This window comes from Pteropus vampyrus, unplaced genomic scaffold (genome assembly GCF_000151845.1).
Source record: "Pteropus vampyrus isolate Shadow unplaced genomic scaffold, Pvam_2.0 Scaffold1, whole genome shotgun sequence".
NCBI lineage: Eukaryota > Metazoa > Chordata > Mammalia > Chiroptera > Pteropodidae > Pteropus > Pteropus vampyrus.
The window spans coordinates 7,169,327-7,188,991 of NW_011888782.1; the positions used below are offsets into that span (position 1 = coordinate 7,169,327).

The 19,665-nt window shown below is 36.3% G+C and overlaps 1 protein-coding gene and 1 pseudogene across 1 annotated transcript in view; one reads left to right on the forward strand and one right to left on the reverse strand.

Moving 5' to 3' along the window:
- The window catches only part of KAT2B (lysine acetyltransferase 2B), a 65,374-nt gene that overhangs the window by 36,718 nt on the left and 8,991 nt on the right, over positions 1–19,665 (forward strand). Inside the window, exons 8-13 of the mRNA XM_011354901.2 lie at positions 2,016–2,141; positions 4,451–4,587; positions 6,915–7,123; positions 8,173–8,299; positions 14,220–14,330; positions 16,720–16,863. Coding sequence (XP_011353203.1) covers positions 2,016–2,141; positions 4,451–4,587; positions 6,915–7,123; positions 8,173–8,299; positions 14,220–14,330; positions 16,720–16,863 — 854 coding nt within the window. The remainder of the gene's footprint in view (positions 1–2,015; positions 2,142–4,450; positions 4,588–6,914; positions 7,124–8,172; positions 8,300–14,219; positions 14,331–16,719; positions 16,864–19,665) is intronic.
- Positions 12,351–12,466, reverse strand: LOC111736950 (annotated as a pseudogene).

The following is a 19,665-nucleotide window of genomic DNA, read 5'->3' on the forward strand; positions in this document are numbered from 1 at the left end:
TCTAATTCCTAACTACTCTACTGCATTACGAGCCAGAGCTCTAACCACCACGTTGCACTGCTTTGCTGAGCATTGCAAATGTGCAGGAAAATGATTATGGAAGGAATGAGTGAAGAACACAATTTCCTCCTTCAGGCAGGAGACACTAAAGCTATTCAGCAGGGTCAACTTAGTTCTTTTCTGGAGGGTCTTCTGGAGAAGATTTCTCTCTGTGTGAAAACTCGTGCTGACCCGCTCCTTCCCAAAATACTTCCCAATCTGTTCCACTTCCAGCACATTATCTCCCATAGCACAGGATGGAGAAGGCAGAGGTTGTCTCTGAACCTCCGGGAATTCCACGTTTATTTTTGTGGCTAAGGTTGTAACCCAGTTAAGCTGAGTGTACTCTTCAGTATTACCTGAAGCTGTCTGGAGCAGGCTGTCTTCTCTTGTTCTACTGTAATTGCAATGTGTTCTCTGGCGGGAAAAAAGAGTGTAATCATCGACTTAATTGGCATGTCTGCACATCTATGCAACTGTGATAAATGACATTCATAATGATGGCTCTGAAGTTTTGCAAGATACTCAGATGTCTTTGGAATCACTAAGCTTCCTCTTTGTGTGGAATCACTCCAGTGAAATTCAGAAGGCCTGTATGCTGGAAGGAAAACTGTGTAGCCAAGCACTTTGGCATATTTGGATTCTTTACCTACCGATTACTGTTCAATAGGAGTACTGTGGATTGGTGTGTCTTTGTTGCTTCGTTTTCTTATTCCGTCACTTTCTTGGCTGCGGGGAATGTCCTCTGTGGACTGAACTGTGACTGCATTGAAACATTCTTTCTGGGCATCTGTCTACACTGCCATACTATGATTTATATGTGACCAGTGTCACTGAGAATGTCTATATCCCTCATCCATTCTCACTTTATCAGCTACAGGTCAGCAGCACATTAGCAAAGCAACATCCTCTTGCCTATGGTGGCTTTAGGAAAAAAAAACAAAAAAAAAACGATTTTTGTTTGGAAATACTCACAAACTTAACAGAAAAGCTATAAGAATAAGACAAAGAAATCCTATGTACTGCATATCCTTTATCCAGATTCACCAATTGTTAACATTTTGCCATACTTACTTTAACTCCCGCCTCCCTCTCTCTCCTCCCTCTCTCTTCTCTCTCCTCTCCTCACCTCTGTCCTCTCCTCTTCTCCCTCTCTCCTTCTTCCGTCTTTTCCCTGTCTGCCTGCCTCCCTCTCTCTCTCTCTCTCTCTCTCTCTCTCTCTCTCTAATCTGTCTATTTTTCTGAACTATTTGAGTGTTGCAAACATCATGCTCCTTGACTGACTTCAGTTGGTATCTCCTAAGAATAAGGACATTCTCTCATTTAACAATATAGTTATTAAGTAAGGAATTTTAACCTTGATATAATATTATTATTTAATCTCTAGGGTATTTTCCTTCTTTGTCTCTTAATTGTGTGATCTGTAGCAATTTTGCATCACATCAGGAGGCACATAATACTGACCTCTCTCATTATTGTTAGTATTAAGTTTGGTTAAGGTGGTGTTTACAAGATTTCTCCACTGCAATGTTACCACTTTTATTTTTCCTTTTGTAATAAAAAAGTACTTTTGTGGGGAGATGCTTTGAGACTATCCTGTCTTCATTAAAATTATACTCACAAGATTTAGCCTGCACAGATGATTCTTCCCTGAATCAATTATTGTATGCTGGCTGCCAAAAATTTTTTTCTAACTTCTATCCTTCTTTATTTATTTGTTGGCATTCTCCTGTAAAAAAAAGCTTTGCCTTCTCCCTATTTATTTATTTATGATTTTTATTAATATGGCCTTAGATATTCAATGGGTTCAATCCATTACTATCTTTATTATAATGCTTACATTGACCCTGTTTCTTTTATTTTAAAGATGACTTTGTGGTGTTGGGCAGGAATAGAATAGTCTCACATGCACTTGGTTCCTTATTACCTAAGAAAAGAGTCATCTAATACCTTCTTTTTTTTTTTTATTGGGGCAGTCATCAATCCACCCCCTGTGGCTGGGACAATTTCATACAATTCAAACTCATCTTCCCTTGAGCAGCCGAATGGAGGAAGCACCAGTCCTTCCTGCAAAGGCTCTTCCGGGCTTGAGGCAAACCCAGGTAAGCTCTTAGGGGGCATAACAGAGGGCTATGATTTGCCCTAAAAGTTATAATCTGAGGAGCGGCAAAGGTAGACTTAGACCAACTACTGATTGTGCATGTCCAGGATTTTAATGGCTGGAAATCACTGTAGTGGTTAGTTATTGCTGTGTAATAAACCAACCCCAAATTCAGAGTCTTAAAACAAAACCATAATCATTTATAATCATAACTCACTCACTCTGTGTTGCCTGGTTGGTGGGTGGCTGATCTCACCTGCCTCATTCAATCTTGACTGGGCTTGCTCATGAGTTCTGCCTGTTGACTGGGTCTTTGTCGTGGACTTTGTAAGAACACTTAAACTGGAGCATCTCTGTTCCACATATTTCTCCTCCTCCTCCTGGGATCATTGAAATTCTTTTCCTTTTCTTTAGAATATGTCTTTATGACGATGGCAGAAGCACCAGAGAGCAAGCAGAAGTACAGTTTCTTGAAGTGTAGGCTCAGAACTGGTGTACCATCCTCCTGCTTTATTTTGTTTCTAAAGCAAATCACATGGTCATACTCAGAGTCAAGGTGGAGAAATGTATTCTACTCCTTTTGCAGGAAGAACTGCAAAATCACATGGTAGAGTGTGGATACCAGGAGGATAGAGAATTTGGCTATTAATGTAATCTACCACAAATCATCTCAGTTCTAAAGGCATTTCACAGTTATAGAATGTTTTGAAGGTTGCATTTCTGCCTATAGGCTTGGCATCAAACAAATCTTAGATATGACAAAGTTTGACATTAAGTGCACAAAAGAGGGAGAGAAGAGGATTTTTATATGAAGTAGCAAATATTTAGCATGGATGTAGCCTCAGATGCTTTTCTTTTTTAAAGAGTTTATTTGAGCCAACCTCATGACATGCTGGGAAGCAAGATGTCAAATGTTCCCTCACATGTTTTCTTACCATAACACTCTTAGCAGTCTGTCAAGTTTGAGGCTTATTAGGTATACACTTCAGCTACAGAATAAATATTTCACAGCCTCATTCTTAAGGAATCATGGAATTTGAAGGCATGTTGGTCAAAGGACTGAAAATATTCTCAGTCATCTCCAATAACAACTAAAAGAGAGTTGTAAAAACAAGAACTCATCAAAGTCCATTTAGTAAGTAATGCATAATATTTCTGGAAGCATCTCGTATGGACAAGATACTTTACATTGCTCTTCTCCTGTCTAACTAACGATAGTGAGATTGCTATATGGAAACATGTTTAGTGAGATTCACACGTAAAGAATAAATAGATTGTAACATCTAAAATTTTTAAAAGTTTTTAATTGTAAAAATAAATACATGTATGACAGAAAGGAAAAGGAAAACCAAACTAGATAGTAGAAAAAAACAAAAAGCCACAAATGTAATCTAATTAGGAAAGTGGGAGAAAGTTCTCTTTTCTTTCCCTGGCCTTTTCCAGCATGTGACATGTTGAGAATGACTACTCTCACTTGATAAGGCATCATTTTTAGGCAAAAAAGCATTGTGCGAGAAAGTCATTTTATAATGAAAAAATTAAATTCATCAGCAAAGTGAAACAGTTCACTAGTATATTTCAAATATATATAGACATGCTCAAAATATACATACACATACATATATATATATGTATGTATGTGTATGTATATGTAGATACATACATGAAAGAGAGATTTGATAGAGAACTACAAGAAGAAATAAATCAACCAGTGGTTGAAAACTTGAAGAAACATCTTTGAGCAATTCGTAGATTAAGCAGATGAAATTATCAGTAACAATATAGAAGCCCTGAAAACATGATTAACAGGCTTAATTTAATGGATGTATAGAGATCATTACTCCTAAATTTTGGAAAATACACATTCTTTCTAAGAAGACGCTACACATTTACAAATAATTGGCCATGTTTTAGGTCATAAAGCAAGTTTCAATAAATTTGACATTTTGGTATTACATGCACTATATTTTCTAAACACAGAGGGATTAAATTAGAGATTAATAACCAATGGTAACTAAAATCATCCCTTGCATTTGCAAGTGAAGAAATGCGTGCCTTAATGACTCATATCAAGTTCAAAAATTATCATAGAAAATAGTAAATATTCATAATGTATCTGTGGTTGGCAGTAACTGTGACCTCTTCCTTTCTTTTTCCCACCTTCCACTGCCACCCCTTCCCTCGGTAAATGGACAGTTGACTTTCATATCCATTAGTGTTATTAGAAAATTGGTTGGATTAGTTGACATGTGTTAGCTGCTTTGTGTTTAAAATAAGCTATGGTTTGCCCTTTTATTTTGATCATTACAGGAGAAAAGAGGAAAATGAATGACACTCATGTATTGGAGGAGGCCAAGAAACCCCGAGTTATGGGGGATATTCCAATGGAATTGATTGACGAGGTCATGTCTACCATCACAGACCCTGCAGCAATGCTGGGACCAGAGGTCAGCAGGGTAAACCTGGGCAGCCAGGTGGTAGACCTCTTCTGCTCTCCTAGCCTCTCCAGCTGTCAGAAATGGGGATGTTATCACTGAGAGTTAGCATGTCTGCTACCCTGGTTTGCATTTACCCTGGTCGGGGTGGGAAGGACAGGAAAAGCTAGTGAGGAAGTGATTTCTCTTAATGAATATCACATCACAGTAACATACTAACAACTTTACACAGTTGATGTCATTCCTCCTCCCTCAACTCTTTATCTTGAAAAATTTAAACCCTCATAAATGTTGAAAAATTCCATGATAAAAATCTATAGACTCTTTATTTAAATTCACCAGTTATTAACATTATGCTACATTTCACTTTTCCTCTGTCTCTCTCCCTCTTTCTCCTTGAACCATTTTGAATCATTTCAGAGTTAAATACAGATGTGATAACACTTCACTCCTATTTTTGCCTGTACCTGCTAAGACTATTTCTTTACATGACCACAATGTAGTTATCACTATCAGGAAATTTAGCTAGGTTACAATGTTTTCTAACATGGATTGGCAAACTACAGCTTGCAGGCCAAATCTGGTCCACTGGGTTTTTTTGTAAATAAAGTTTTATTGAAACATATCGTCTATGTCTGCCTTGTCCTACAAGAGCAGATTTGAAAAATTGAGACAGGATGTCTGGCCCACAAAGCCTAAAACATTTGTTATCTGGCCCTTTATAGAATAGTTTGCTGACCCCTGGCCTGGTGTACACCCATATCCAAATTCCCCATATATCCAAATTATGTCCTTGATAATATTTGTTGCTGTCACTGAAGGATCAGTCAGGGATTGTGCATTGCATTCAGTTTTTATCCCTTCATCTCTCTAGTCTCCTTCAATCTGGAACAGTTCCCCAGCCCTTTTTTTGGTCTTTTATGGCAGTGCCATTGTTTAAGAGTCCTGATCACTAGTTTTGCAGAATGTTTCTCTATTTGGATTTGTCTGTTTACTCAAGATTAGATTCAAGTAAAGTGTTTTTAGTAGAAGTACTGCTGTCATCTTTTGCATTGTATCCAGCGGCAGGGCAGTTTAAGACATTTTTGATAGTGTCTAGGAAATCAAAAAATGCCTTGGAGATTATTTCGTAAAACATTATTTAAATTTTTTTTGGTGTGGCTCTGCTAGATTAAAGTATTAATTTTTAATTTGTCATATTTCTTTAGATACTTATTTTATGGCGTTGAGGATAATGCAGAGAACTGGAATGTTGTAAGAGAAAGAGCTCATTATAAAATTGTCCTTCCCCTTTCCTTCTAGATGCCAAGTCCTAGGGTCGAATACTGCATGGAGTAGCATTTGCACAATTGTCTTTCAGAGAGTAACTTCACAGGTTATCTTAGCTCAGTTTTTTTCAGCTGTAAAATGTAGATGCAGTCACACATCTCAAAATTTCCTAAGTGGATTTAGTAGTATATTGAGTTTGCTTGTACTGGTGGACACAAGGCAATTGTTAAATTTTCAGGAATTTTGCGAGCTGGTTGTTAAATATGTTGGTAGCTTGAAATTTACCATAGTGGCAGCTGGTCACCTGGGTAGCCAGCTATAGACCAATAAAATGAGCAAGTGCTATCAATTAAGTCTTTTCTTCCCTGGTGACCTGTTTGTTAGACATTTACCTGTACATCATTGGGTGGATTAAATAAGACGAGGAGCATAAAGTGCTGACACAAGATTGTGCTGCCAGCTATGGTTGACAGTGAGTCAGTAGATACTCTTCTGGGAAGAAAACTGTATTCCAAAAAGAGGCGCTAAGAATATAAACATGATTGCCACTGTTGATCCTGTAATGAGAATTTGGGATCTGTCATTCTGAGGATCCTGTACAGCTCAGCCAGATGGGATTCCTCTAAACCAGGGGTTGGCAAACTATAGACCACAGGCCAAATCCAGTCTGTCCTCCCCCTTTGAAATAAAGTTATATTGAAACACTACTACTATCATTCATTTCTGTATTGTCTGTGGCTGCTTTCACACTACAACACTGTTGACTCGTTGCCACAGAGACCTTATGATGTGTGAAGTCTAAAATATTTACCATCTGGCTCTTTACAGAAAAGTTTGATGACCCTTAATCTGCACCATATATTCATGTACATGTATAATACTTTGATCTCTCAGAATTTTTTACCTACCTTTTCTGTTTTATTTTCATAACTCGTGTGTGTTATTTGGGACCCTGAAAATCTACAAATGTGTATCTTATTAGAACAAAGAACAGGAGTGTTGATGTGTCCTATCCCCACTGTCTTCAGAGAAGAGCTCTGTGTAATTTTTTCATGTCTCCTGCATCCCAGACCAATTTTCTGTCAGCACATTCAGCCAGGGATGAAGCAGCAAGGTTGGAAGAGCGTAGGGGTGTGATTGAATTTCACGTGGTCGGCAATTCCCTGAACCAGAAACCCAACAAGAAGATCCTGATGTGGCTGGTTGGACTACAGAATGTATTCTCCCATCAGCTGCCCCGAATGCCAAAAGAGTACATCACACGGCTTGTCTTCGACCCGTAAGTGGTGCATTGCTCTTCCTTCTTTTTCATTTCCTTTTTAAATGAAAGAGGAACTACTTAGAAAGTGAAAGTCAACCATAGTCACCACTGAATCCTGCTGCCTCTGGTCACACTGTGGATACAGAGCTATATTTAGATAATTGCTGTGTCTTAAAGCATTATGATTATTTTGTCAACAATTTATAAATTTTTGTTAATAATAATGAAACTCTATGTTTTAAGTTGCTAGTGGCTATCCTGTGCTTCATTCATTATAGCAATGAAAGAATATAAACACTAACAAGATGCCCCACTTTTTTCATAGTCAAAACATTTTTTGATTTTGGTTTCTTAACTAGATACCATTGTTGACCAGGTCTGTAAGCCCTGGGAAAATTTTTGGGATATCAGAGAATTTAACTTTGAAAATCCAACCCCTTCCAAAAAAAAAAAAAAAAAAAAACCAAAAAACCCCTACTCTAATTGGATGTATTTTAACATATATAGCCCAACAGCCTATGTGGACTGTGATACATGCATATTACAATTCAGAGTGACATTTTAGACAGAGACAAGGTCTGACGGGATTCTGTAATGTAAGTTTTGGCAAATTGTACATGTGGATTTTGTATTTTTTCCCATAATATTTCTGTAATGTTTCTGAGTAAGACTAATCTTCAGAAACATAGACCACATTTGTCCATGACTTTGTGCTCTTTTTCTGACCACTCCACCCGCTAACCTGGGTCTTTTAGCATTGGGCGAACCCCTGTTCCAGTAGTCTGGAACATGTACTTTGTTCTTTATTTGTAATCCTCAAACCCTTCTTCAGTGGCTAGCATTTCATTCTTGTGGAAGCTCTGATGAAGACTTGTGCAGGCAAGCTTGCTCTAAAAAGTATGCACTGAAGAATGGTCTAGTGAGATTAGTGGCTAGATAAAGGTTTCCTTTAGACACTCAAGAAAAACACCGCCCCCTCCTTCCTGGTTGGTTAATAACAAACACCCCAAAAAGTATATTTATATAACCAAGACAGATAAAACTTTGATATAATCTTATTCTTTCAGGAAACACAAAACCCTTGCTTTAATTAAAGACGGCCGTGTTATTGGTGGTATCTGTTTCCGTATGTTCCCATCACAAGGATTCACAGAGATTGTTTTCTGTGCTGTAACCTCAAATGAGCAAGTCAAGGTAAGGGAAACTGAGGGTCTTAGAAGAAAAGCAGAATGTGGTGCTTCTCACTAAAGCTGAAGGGCTTCTCATGTCCAGAGAAGGCTTGAAGTGAAGTTCAAAACTTTGTGCGTGTGTGCGCGCGCGTGTGTGTGTGTGTAGAGTAAATGGTTCCACATACCAACAAGTCAGGTTCTGCCAAAGCTTTGTTGGTCCCTGGGGCACAGTACAGAGATACAGCACAGCCCCAAATGTGACTCAGGTATAGTCTATGGCAAGTGAAGGGATATTTGAAAACAAATTGTTGTGCTCATTGCTAACTTACATGTGCACATGTGTGCATGCGTGCGCATACACACACACATCTGGTGACACAAACACCAGAAAGGATATGGTGCGATGTGGATTAGGAAGACGATATAGATAGTTTACACTTCAGAAAAGTGGGGCAGGGACTAAAGCAATTCTATAAGGGAAGTTGTGAAAAATTTGAAATTTGTGACTAAGTTTCAGAAGTATTCATGCAGGGTTTGGAATGTAGTGTTTTTTAGAGGACAGTTCATGTGGCTAATTTACCTTCTCAGTTATTCTTGGTATAGGTCTCTTCCTCCCCAGAAATCATGGCTGTTTCATTGATATCACAGTGGGTATTGCAGTTTGACTGGAATAAACTAGATTCCCAGTTGGCAGAAAGAGCTCTGATCTAGATTATGCTGTGTTCTACTCAGCTGCCCTTAGGAAAATGGAAGCAGGAAATATGTCTGTAGAATTTTATTTATTTGGTATTTTGGGAGCCCTAAAGAGTATCATGCAAAAATAGTTGGTGGTGGAAAGATAAGCAGCTCAAGGATTAGATGGCTACTGAGAAAAATCATTGGAAGGTCTGAGGCAATGTCGTCTATTGAAGTATAATGAGCCATGCAAATATGAGCCATATACGTGATTTTATATTTTCTAGCAGCTACATTAAAAAAAGCAAAATTAGTTTTTAAAATTTATTTTACCTAGTACATCCAAAGTATTTTCACTGCAAGTGGTACTCATTGTCACAAAGAATTGTTAATGTACTGTCTCTTAGGTGTGTATTTTACACTGACTACCGGTATTGATTGGGACTCGTCACATTGTAAGTGCTCACTGGGCACATGTGGACAGTGGCTCCTGCATTGGACAGTGAAAGGCTAAGGACATTCATTGTTGCCTCTTGAAGCTGCAGAGAAACAGTACCATTTATGAAAATCAAAAATAAGTCACTGGAAGGAATCATTTTCTGCTTCAGGGCTACAGTTACTGCTGTGGGTACTTTTGCTTTCATTAACTTTAGCTTTATGTTAATGAAACACAAATGAGTGCCAATCATAGCCACTGAGGTTATTTATCCTCACAAAGCACAAATGGGGCTATGTGTCTTTGACTCCTAGTACTAAGTTTAAGCATCAAAAGACAAACAAAATTCATCAGTCTTACATTTGTCATTCTGACCAGGAAGGTGAGGGCCCAGATTTGCTTGAAACTGATCTCTGGCTCTTTTTCAAGGAATTCCGACAGTGTGGTTTTAGATGGTGCTGTTGTTGTGTTTATCACTTTTTTTTTTTTTAAATTTCCCTCTTGTCAAAGTGAGAAACTACTCCAAATGTCCAGAGTTTAGGAACCTTTTTAAAAGGAAAAATTTTGTTTGGCTTTTTATAGGAAGATCTGGAAAATATGTCTTTGGTTTGTAATTTCAGGAAAAGATTGCATAATTTTTGTTTTCAAAGAAAGCTACACCAAACAACTTGTTCGGAAAGGTTGATTAAGGTTAACTTGGACACATTTAGGGATACCAGAGGGAAATTAAAGGTATTTAATATGAATTGGACGCTTTGTCTTATTACTTTTCAGGAGAGCACTTAATTTTTTTTCCTCAAACCTCATAATTTTCTAAAGACTTGAAGGAAGGTAGCCAAACGTTACAAACTCAATAGGAAGAACTAAGAAAAAAAAATCACTCTTTGTAAGTGACTTAAAACGATAGTTTTAGAAAATGAAGATTATTCTTTCAAAAGTGAATGGGGAATGGATGAGTTTGGTGGAAGCCAGTGCTGGTAGCACCTATATGTGAAAACTGCAAGTTCATAAGTGGAGCTTTTAAATTTTTATTTAATATATTAAAATTTTTGGCTAAGTGATACTTTAAAATGTGTACCCACTCATTTTGGAGTATCACACTTATAACCAGATTTTTGTGAATGCTTTAAGATTTGTATGTGAATTTATCTTGTTCAAAGTACACATAAGAAAACACTTGAGAATTTACTTCAAGTTCCTCACTTGGTTTTAGAATATCTTGTCAAGTAAGAGTTATTTGGGTTTGATATTATATACAATTTTAAAGTTATATACTTAATACCTGTTTACCATAATAAATATTTAAACAAACACCAACATTACTAGTTGGATTTGGGAAAGAATCCTTTTGGCGGCCATTAAAAATAAAGACATACAAACAAGGGAAATAGTTCTGGGGTGAAAATCAAAACATTTGCTTCTAATAGCTTAACATTGTCAATGCCTCTTTAACTAAAGAAATATTTAAGCTACCACTATTGCCAGTCACAATACTAGATGTAGAAAGGATTCAAGTTAAAAGAAGCAGCCTTTACTCACAAGCAGCTTGGAATATGGAAAATTTGTTTGGAGAGGTAACAAATTAGTGGCTACTTATGAAAAATATCTTACATGGGCTTTGAGAAGTCATTTGCAAAAGAACCATTATTGCTCGAGTAAATCATTGGATTGTGGCTGAAAGGGAGAAAATTTATAGTTCTATTAATTTCTCACAAGATGGTGTATATAACACGAGCCTAGCTCTTTTCCATCTCCCACAGCTATGTTAAAGTGAGTTTCATCAGAAGACACATTCCTTACTGATTTCTAGACTTTCCTATTCCTGTGCACATGTAGTTTCCTCCAACTGGCCAATCGTTCTCTTTTCTCCAGTTTTTTTCATCTTTCTTGAAAAATAATTTAAAATAACATTGGTGATACACAAGTACATTTTCAGATAAAACAAAAATCCCACTCTTCCTTCCCCTTGCCATTCATATTGTCAGCTTGGTGTGCATCGTTCCACTTGCCTCTCTGATTATATACATGGAAATGTACCAGTATATAAGAGGTGACTATGAGTTTTGTTGTTCTTGTTTATATAAATAGAATTCAAACTGTTTGTACTTAAAAAAAATACTTTCCATTATGTCTTATGGGATCTTTCAACTTTAGTGCATGAATATAGTTATTTAAATTTATATTTAGATCAATTAAAATTAAAGTTAAAATTCTGTTTCTTGGTCACTCAAGTACTTACTAGCCACATGTGACTTACACATCTTAATAATGGCTGCCATATTGGATAGCATAAAGAATATTTCCATCATTAGAGATTTTTATTAAACAGTACTAACATAGAGCTATGTTATTCTTTTTATATAGTATTTTATAATGTGGATGTACCATAATTTATGTAAGCATTTTCCTATTGACAACATTTATGTTTTTTTCTATCACAAACAGTGCTCTGTTTGGAAATGTTTTTCTAGACACTGAGAAGTAGAATTGGTGCATGAATGAATATGGCCACTCTAAATTTAAAAAATTATTTCCAGATTACCCTTTTCAGTCGATTTACCAATTTACATTTCACCAGTGGTGTTAGAGAATGCCGTGTTCCCCTATCCTTACTGACACTGGATACCATCAACCTTAAAAGTATTTGCATGCTGTTGAGAGAAATATTGCATTTCCTGATCAGTGCTCTGACTACTATTGAGGTCGCATATCATTTTTATATTTATTGGTAATATTTATTGCTCATTCTTTTCCTTTGACAATTTTTCTTTTAGTCTGTCTCCTATTTTTGGTATTGATGCTATAGAAGATATTTATATTCTTTATTTTATTTTATTTTATTTTATTTTATTTATTTATTTAATTTTTTTTTTAGGCAAGCAGCAACCCTTGGTTGACTTCACAGATTGCAATGACCTTGTCAGCTTACAATCCCTTATTTTTTATTTTTTTATTTTTTACACCTATATAGCAGCACCTGGTCTTCCTAGGTGATCTCCCATCCAAGTACTAACCAGGCCCGACCCTGCTTAGCTTCTGAGATCAGAAGGGATTGGGCTTGTTCAGGGTAGCATTGCCATAGACTATATTCTTGATATTAAATCTTTATAACATATGTTATTACTGTACCCTTCCAATTTGTCCTTTGTCTTTTATTTGGGGTATCTTAAATTGATTATGGTAGCTTTCAAATGTTTTAAAATTTGAAGTATTCTGCTTAACAATGAGTCTTTTTTTTTTTTTGCTTTTGCATTTTTTATTTTCTTTGGGAGGCCTTTTTGTACCCCTAGGTTATAAACCTACTTTTTAATATCTTTTTATAATACTTTTGTATAGGATTATTTTTCCAATCCATCTACTTAGCTTGTTTTCCATTTGACAAACTCTTTTAAGGCCTAGCTTTTTTTCTATAACAGGTACAAATACATCACTCTGTACCCATGCTGTGCAATAGAAATATAATGCAAGCCACCTATGTAACTTTAAAATTTCTAGTATTCATATTTTAAAAAAGTAAAAATAGGTGAAATTAACTTTGGTATTTTATATTTAACTAGGTATGTCCAAAATATTGTCATTTCAACAGATAATAAGTATACAATGGTATTAATGTGGATTTTTTTCCTCAATGTGTATTGTACACTCTAGTACATCTCAATTTGGACTGTTTACATCTTAGTTGCTCAGAAACCACATGTGGCCATTGGCTACCATATTGAAAGTGCAACTCTGCAATTATATGTTCATATGTTTATCTTCCCCATTTAGCTAACTTCTTCTCAAGGAGAGAGGTGTTTCATTCATCCTTTTATTTGAGTTTCATTCAAACGCATGATGTGTCAGAGTTGTGATATGTTTGGAAAAGCTAAAACGTCCTTGGGTAGCATCTATAGGAAAATAATTTCTAGAGCAAGGAGACTTGTAGATTCACATGGGATAGAGAGTTAGACCAGATGACTTCCCAAGATCTCTGTCTCCCTTTGAGGTACTACAGTTTCATGAAATCGTACCTGTAAGCATGTGTGACTTCTTTAGAAAAGTGTGTCACCAAATTTTATAATATTTATGTGAAGATTTTTGTGTCTGGCTGCTTGGATTTGCTTTCACCTCTTTTTAAGAAGTTCTAAAACAGTCACTTTAAATTTATAGATTTTTCTAAGCTTTATACATTACTGAAAAACCTGGTAATTGCATTTTGTTTTTTATATTTTAATCATTTATTTATTCAACCTCATTCACTATCTTTACTTTATAAAGTGGTCTCAGTCCTTATAAGAAGTTCAGTCAGATTTTAGGCCTCTTAGGCCTTGCTTAGAAAGGTCTGATAAGACCAAGCTGAAAATCCTATGTGTGTGATGATACAGTTGAAGGATTGCTGATTTTCAGTATACAGGAAACACTTGGATTAGTTAACATTCTAGTAAAGATTAGCACTTTTCATTTACATTGCTCCTTTCATCTCAGGTTCTTAAATACTTTAAAGTTAAGCAGATATTCATAATTCAAATTTACTTACTCCAAACATTTTTTATTAATATTCAGCAAGTAATCTTTAGGACTGAACTAGCAGTTTGTAGTCTTTATGTGTTATTTTCAAAGAATCAGAAATTTGTGTTTCTAAGTAATAATTATATCTCAATTCAAGGAATTTGAATTTTTTGGTTTTATAGCTCATTTTCAAAGTTCAGAAATGCTAGAACAGGTGTCAGTAATGTATTGGTAAAATATATCAAAGTACAAACATTTTAATTTGCCAGTATTTCCAAGTGAATTTGTGAGACTTATCTTTTGTTCAGAACCTAATATAGTTGTCTGTATGCTAACATCCACTTAGGGCTATGGAACACACCTGATGAATCATTTGAAAGAATATCATATAAAACATAACATCCTGAACTTCCTCACGTATGCAGATGAATATGCAATTGGATATTTCAAGAAACAGGTAGGTTTTTCATTGTGCAACACCATTCTGTCATTTTTTAAATATTACTCAGGTAGCCTTCATCCAAATTAGTTTTTCTCCTCAGCAATTTATACTTATAAGAAGGACAGAGATTTATTTTATAAGCCTTAAGCCTTAAGTAAGCTTCGGATTGGATTAGAGGGTCGGACCAGCACATAATAAGTAGTAAATAAATATTTGTTGAGTGAATGAATGTCATCTATATGTGAAGTATAATGCCTCTTAACATTCTAAATTATGGTATCCTCAGGCTAAAGAGAAGTTCTCAGTGCTGGGTGAGTAGAGTTCATGTATGAGAGAAATCTATTCAGTCTGTAGGATGCCTTTACAACAGCAGAGAGGAAGTGCTGACTTTAGGAAGAGCTCCTGGTTCTAGAGCACACAGCAGGCTGGGAGCTTGGCCACCATCTCAGTCCTTTCTTATCTGAAGTTTTCAGCTCAGCATTTTAAGGATTATTCTTTGGCTGCATATTTTTTAGATAGTGCTTTATAATTACTAAATGTTTTTCACCTAATCTGACTACAAAAGTAATATAGTTATTGTAAAAATTTTGGAAAATGTAGTAAAGCACAAAGAATAAAAGGAAAAATGGCTTGAAATTCTACTACCCAGAGAAATTTACTGTTAATGTTTTGATATATACTCATGTAATATTTTTTCCGTGTGTATGTGTGTGTGTGTGTGTGAATGTATGTGTGTATATAAATATAAAAATTGGCTCATAATTACTTGCTTTTTTAAATATATTCTGATTATTTTTTCATATGATTTTTGATGGTTCTCTGAAATCTTGTCATATAAATACAAAATAATTTATTAAACCAATAACACATTTTGGGGGACATTTAGATATTTCTTGTATGTGAGCGTACATGTATGAGTGTGTGTGTGTGCTTGTGCATGTGCTTGCATATGTGTTACCCTCATCTATGGTAGTGGCTTAGAATAAATGTCTAAGAGTAGAGTTGCTTCCAGGCATGTTTAAGGTTTGGTTTTGCATTTCCAAATACTGTAACAGTTTCTGTTCTCTCAGCACTATATAAGGGGGCTCAGGAAAGTAGTTGATAATTGAAAAATACATTTTTACCCTTTTACTAGATATCAGATTGTGTATGTTTGCATTTATTTGATCATTGTGAGGTTTGACTTGTTTTTCTTCATTCACTAATCCTTTGTATTTTTCTTTTTTTTTTGAATTTCCGATTCATTGTATTTTGCCTCTTTTTATATTAAAATAGTTATTTTTGCATTAATTTATGAAAACTCTTTGTATATAAGGATATTAACCTTTTATTTTATGATTCTTCCCTCCCCCCCTCCACCCTCCACCCTCTGTTTGTCATTCGTTTCAACATTGCTTATGGCTTTTTCTTTAATGTATAGAATTTTTGAGATTTTATTACATAAACTCTTAACTTTTTTTTTTAATATATAAAGTCCTTATGTGACTAGAAAGCTTTCTCTCTTCCTATGTCATATAATTAATCTTTTATTTATTTTTTCTCATTCTTTGGAATGTTTGTGGCTTTTATAACCAAACTCTCCTGACAGTGGAATTGTTTCACCGAGGGCCTGAGAGCCAGCTTTCCTAGTCCGTAACTACATTGCAAAGCGTGAAATCTCAGCCATGGGTCTTAAATGACTTATCTGTAGTCCTCTTTGAAGGTGATGGCAATAATTGCTTAGAAAGTAAGTTTTTGCTGAAAGAGGAGGCAGGAAACTGCTGGCAATAGTTCTGAAGCCAAAGTAATTTTCTGCAAAAAACTGAAATAGGCACTATAGGGAAAATTATGTTTATATTATAAATATATGAATATATACACTGTAGCACTTTGTTATTACAGCTTAAAGTATGTAAATGAATATATTGCAAAGCATTAATGTCAGTGAATCAACCACACATTGTGATGGTCTGGAAGTTTTTTTGCCTATAAAGTCGGGGTTTCATTTTCTCAACATCAGGGATCTAATTGCTGTATTTTTTGACAAGCTTTTCTTTCAGACTTTAGATCAGTGTTAGTTATTGATTTGTTGAGAATCCTGGGGGCCCCCTTTCCCACTTTGGGAGAAATTGTGCAATTTAATGCAAAATTGAACCTTATTTTTAATAGCCATTTTTCTTTGAAAAATTTTTAATGTTTGTTTTACTAGGATTATTTTTTACGTTGTCTTGCTTCCTGTTTGTACAGTTTGATTTTTGATGTTTTTTGAAGTTTGTGGAAGAGTTTCATGCTAATCCTTTCCATAATAATACAAGAACTTGAAAGAAGCATTTCTTAATGCCTAGCACAGTATCTAGCACATAGCTAGCACACAATAGATACTTGATGCATAAAGCTCATACGAATGAATTTATTTGCTTTGCAGGGTTTCTCCAAAGAAATTAAAATACCTAGAACCAAATATGTTGGCTACATCAAGGATTATGAAGGAGCCACTTTAATGGGATGTGAGCTAAACCCACGGATCCCATACACAGAATTTTCTGTCATCATTAAGAAACAGAAGGAGGTGAGCATGTGACTAACTCATGTTCCTTCTGTACAAGCCAGTCTACTGGGTGTCATAATTTCAGTTTGCTATGGTTTGTGTAGATTTCTTCTTTGAAGGTACCCTTGATCTGTCTCTGCCCTTTAGTCACCGTTCCTAGGAGCGTCAACAGTTGTTAAACTGGTATTAAATACAAAACTTGGAAAATATAATGACTCATCTAGCCTCCAGCATCTTTCCCAAACTTACCTGTTTACTTTCCTCTCTAAACTATTCCCCAAAGGCCATTAGTAATACTTTAACCCTCTTGCTTGGTGTCTTGCATCCATTATCCATCTCCCTATCCCAGCATATACACAAATTGAACCAGTTCAGCCTGTTTATTTCCTCCTTGGAACTTCTCTAGCACTAGTTTGATCCTCCCCATTGGAATTTCAATTATTCATCGTATTAAATAGACATTTATCTTAGTGTGTATTATTCTCTCCTTTTACATTGCCAAGTTCTGAAGGCTTACACTTCTAGGTATTAACTGATTGGTTATCTAATATCAGGGTGAAGTCTTTTATGCATATGAACTAAAAGAGAAGCAGTAAAAGGAACGGTTGATAGATTTGACTACATAGCAATTTTTCATTTCTCTAAGACAGGAAAAAACCATAAAAAGAACATAATTGGGGAGTGCACAGAGGCTTTTTAACAAATAAATGAACTTTGTGTTAAGCCCACGATCACATCCTTACCTCCCTGGTTCGTTGCAGTTCAAAAACTGGGAGTTTGCAGCTGTATCATCCCACATCTACTTTGTACTTCTGTTATTCATTCTAGTGCACTTTTTTTTCAGAAGTAACTTCTAGAAGTCTTGTCTTAATCATATCTTTGTTTTTGGTTTCTACCAGTGCCCCTTAATCTTAGTTCTTAGTTATTTATCAGACATCACCAGTATAACAGACACAACTTACACAGTGTCTGGTGCATAGTAGGTCTCCATAAGTATTTCCCTTTTACTTAAAGTGGCTCAGATTTGTCCTTATGCTTCATAGGGAAGTGGGCAAAAGGCGTTTTTTGTTTTAAGTTAGAAAATAAAAACAACCTTTGTTGATTTCTTGGTCAAAATGTCAGTCTGAGAGAGAATTCCAAATAGGGTACTTGGTGAGTTAATAAAAGCGCAGCAGGCTCCTCTCTCCGTCTCTCTCTGAAGAGCTAGCTTTCTTCATTGTTCTCTTTGGAGCTTAATGAGCAGGTCTGAATTCATCAGCTCTTTGTTCAGCACTAGAGGCTGCTGGCCAACTAAAGCCATCACTGTGCTGTCAGCTGCTCTTTCCTCATTCCTCCTCTCAGCAGCACCAATTCATCCCCACAATATAAGCTGAGAGCAGAATACCCCTGGCAGGCTCTGCAAATCGATGTGGTCCCGATCTGTTGTTGGCTCTTCCTTCATAAAGGGTAAAGCCATAAGCACAGAGCTAACAAAAACAGTCAACTTTTTAGAAGGCACATCTCCTTCCCCCTTCCTCTTTCTCCTCTTCTCTTGGATCTCGTTCCCCTCTCTGCTCACCTTCCTCTTTACCTCCAGCCTTCTCTAATACATTTAATGGATGATGCAGGCTTGGAGCTGTAATTTAGATCTTTTAAAAGAGATGTGAAGTTACCATAATAAAATATTTGGATCCATATAGTATCTTCTAACAAAGAAGTCAGAAAATTTTTACAAATATCACTTATTCCAACTTTGAAAACTCCTTTGAGAAGGGTAGAGACAAATAGTGGTAGCAAACAAACTCTAAGTATATGGAGGATTTTCCTAGCCCCTGAAAGCATAAAGAGCAGAATAACTCGTAGTTGTGGTTAGTGGAGATGGAGAGAGAAACTTAGTGCAGCTAGACAGGTGGCACAGAGAGTGGAGAGCTGAGTGGAGAGCTTTGCGAGGACTTTGTGTTGACTCCAAGGAACTGGTAGGATCCACAGGGGCCCGGTGTCATCTGAGATGGCTTTGCGCAAGATGTGTTTTGAAATGGACAGCCTTGTAGGGGGATCAGCATGAGCAAAGACTCAAGAGTCCAAGTAGATTCATGGGCACATGAATAACTAGGACCGTAGGTGGGTGAGTAATGAAAGCCACTGTTTCAGAAAGTGTGAATAGACTATGAGCAGGCGGAATTGAGTGTATGTGTGTGTGCATGTGTGTGCATATGTATGCGGGCTGGGAGGGAGGGATTATTCTTAAATCTTAATCTACATGTAAGACTACAAGGAACCGAGATTGGAGGAGCCAAAGTCAGGGCAAGGCAAAGCAATGAGATTTTTTTAAAGGAGTGTTAAGACTTGGTAATGTACTAAAGAGGGGAGAGTCTTCCCGAATTTTCTGTTTGGGAAAATTAAAACTGACAGCAATGGAAAGAGAGATGGATTTGAGGAGGGAAAGATGATAACATGGTGAGGAAGTGAAGACATTTTCTAGGGAGGTGAAGAGCTTAGAAGAGAAATGCCTTCTTTTTCCAAAGTGGTCCTTGGAGGCATAGGGAGGTTAGGAAGCCTCCCACTGCAGTTAGCAGTCACTCACCAAGAGGCCACCCAACTTCAGGGTGCTGTTGTGAGGGATATGGAAGCCACCTGATAGGTCATCATGCTGGAAAGTCCTTCGGTAAAGGGGAAAAAAAGTTTCAAGTTATATTTGAAATTATATTTTCTAAAGGCATTTATTTAAAAGATTGCCATTGGGAGTCTTTTTTTAAAAAAAAAAAAAAAAGACTTGTACTTACAAATACGTGAAGGGAGAGCATTTATCTTGATTGGCCTTTCCAAAGGAACAGCCACTAGCCA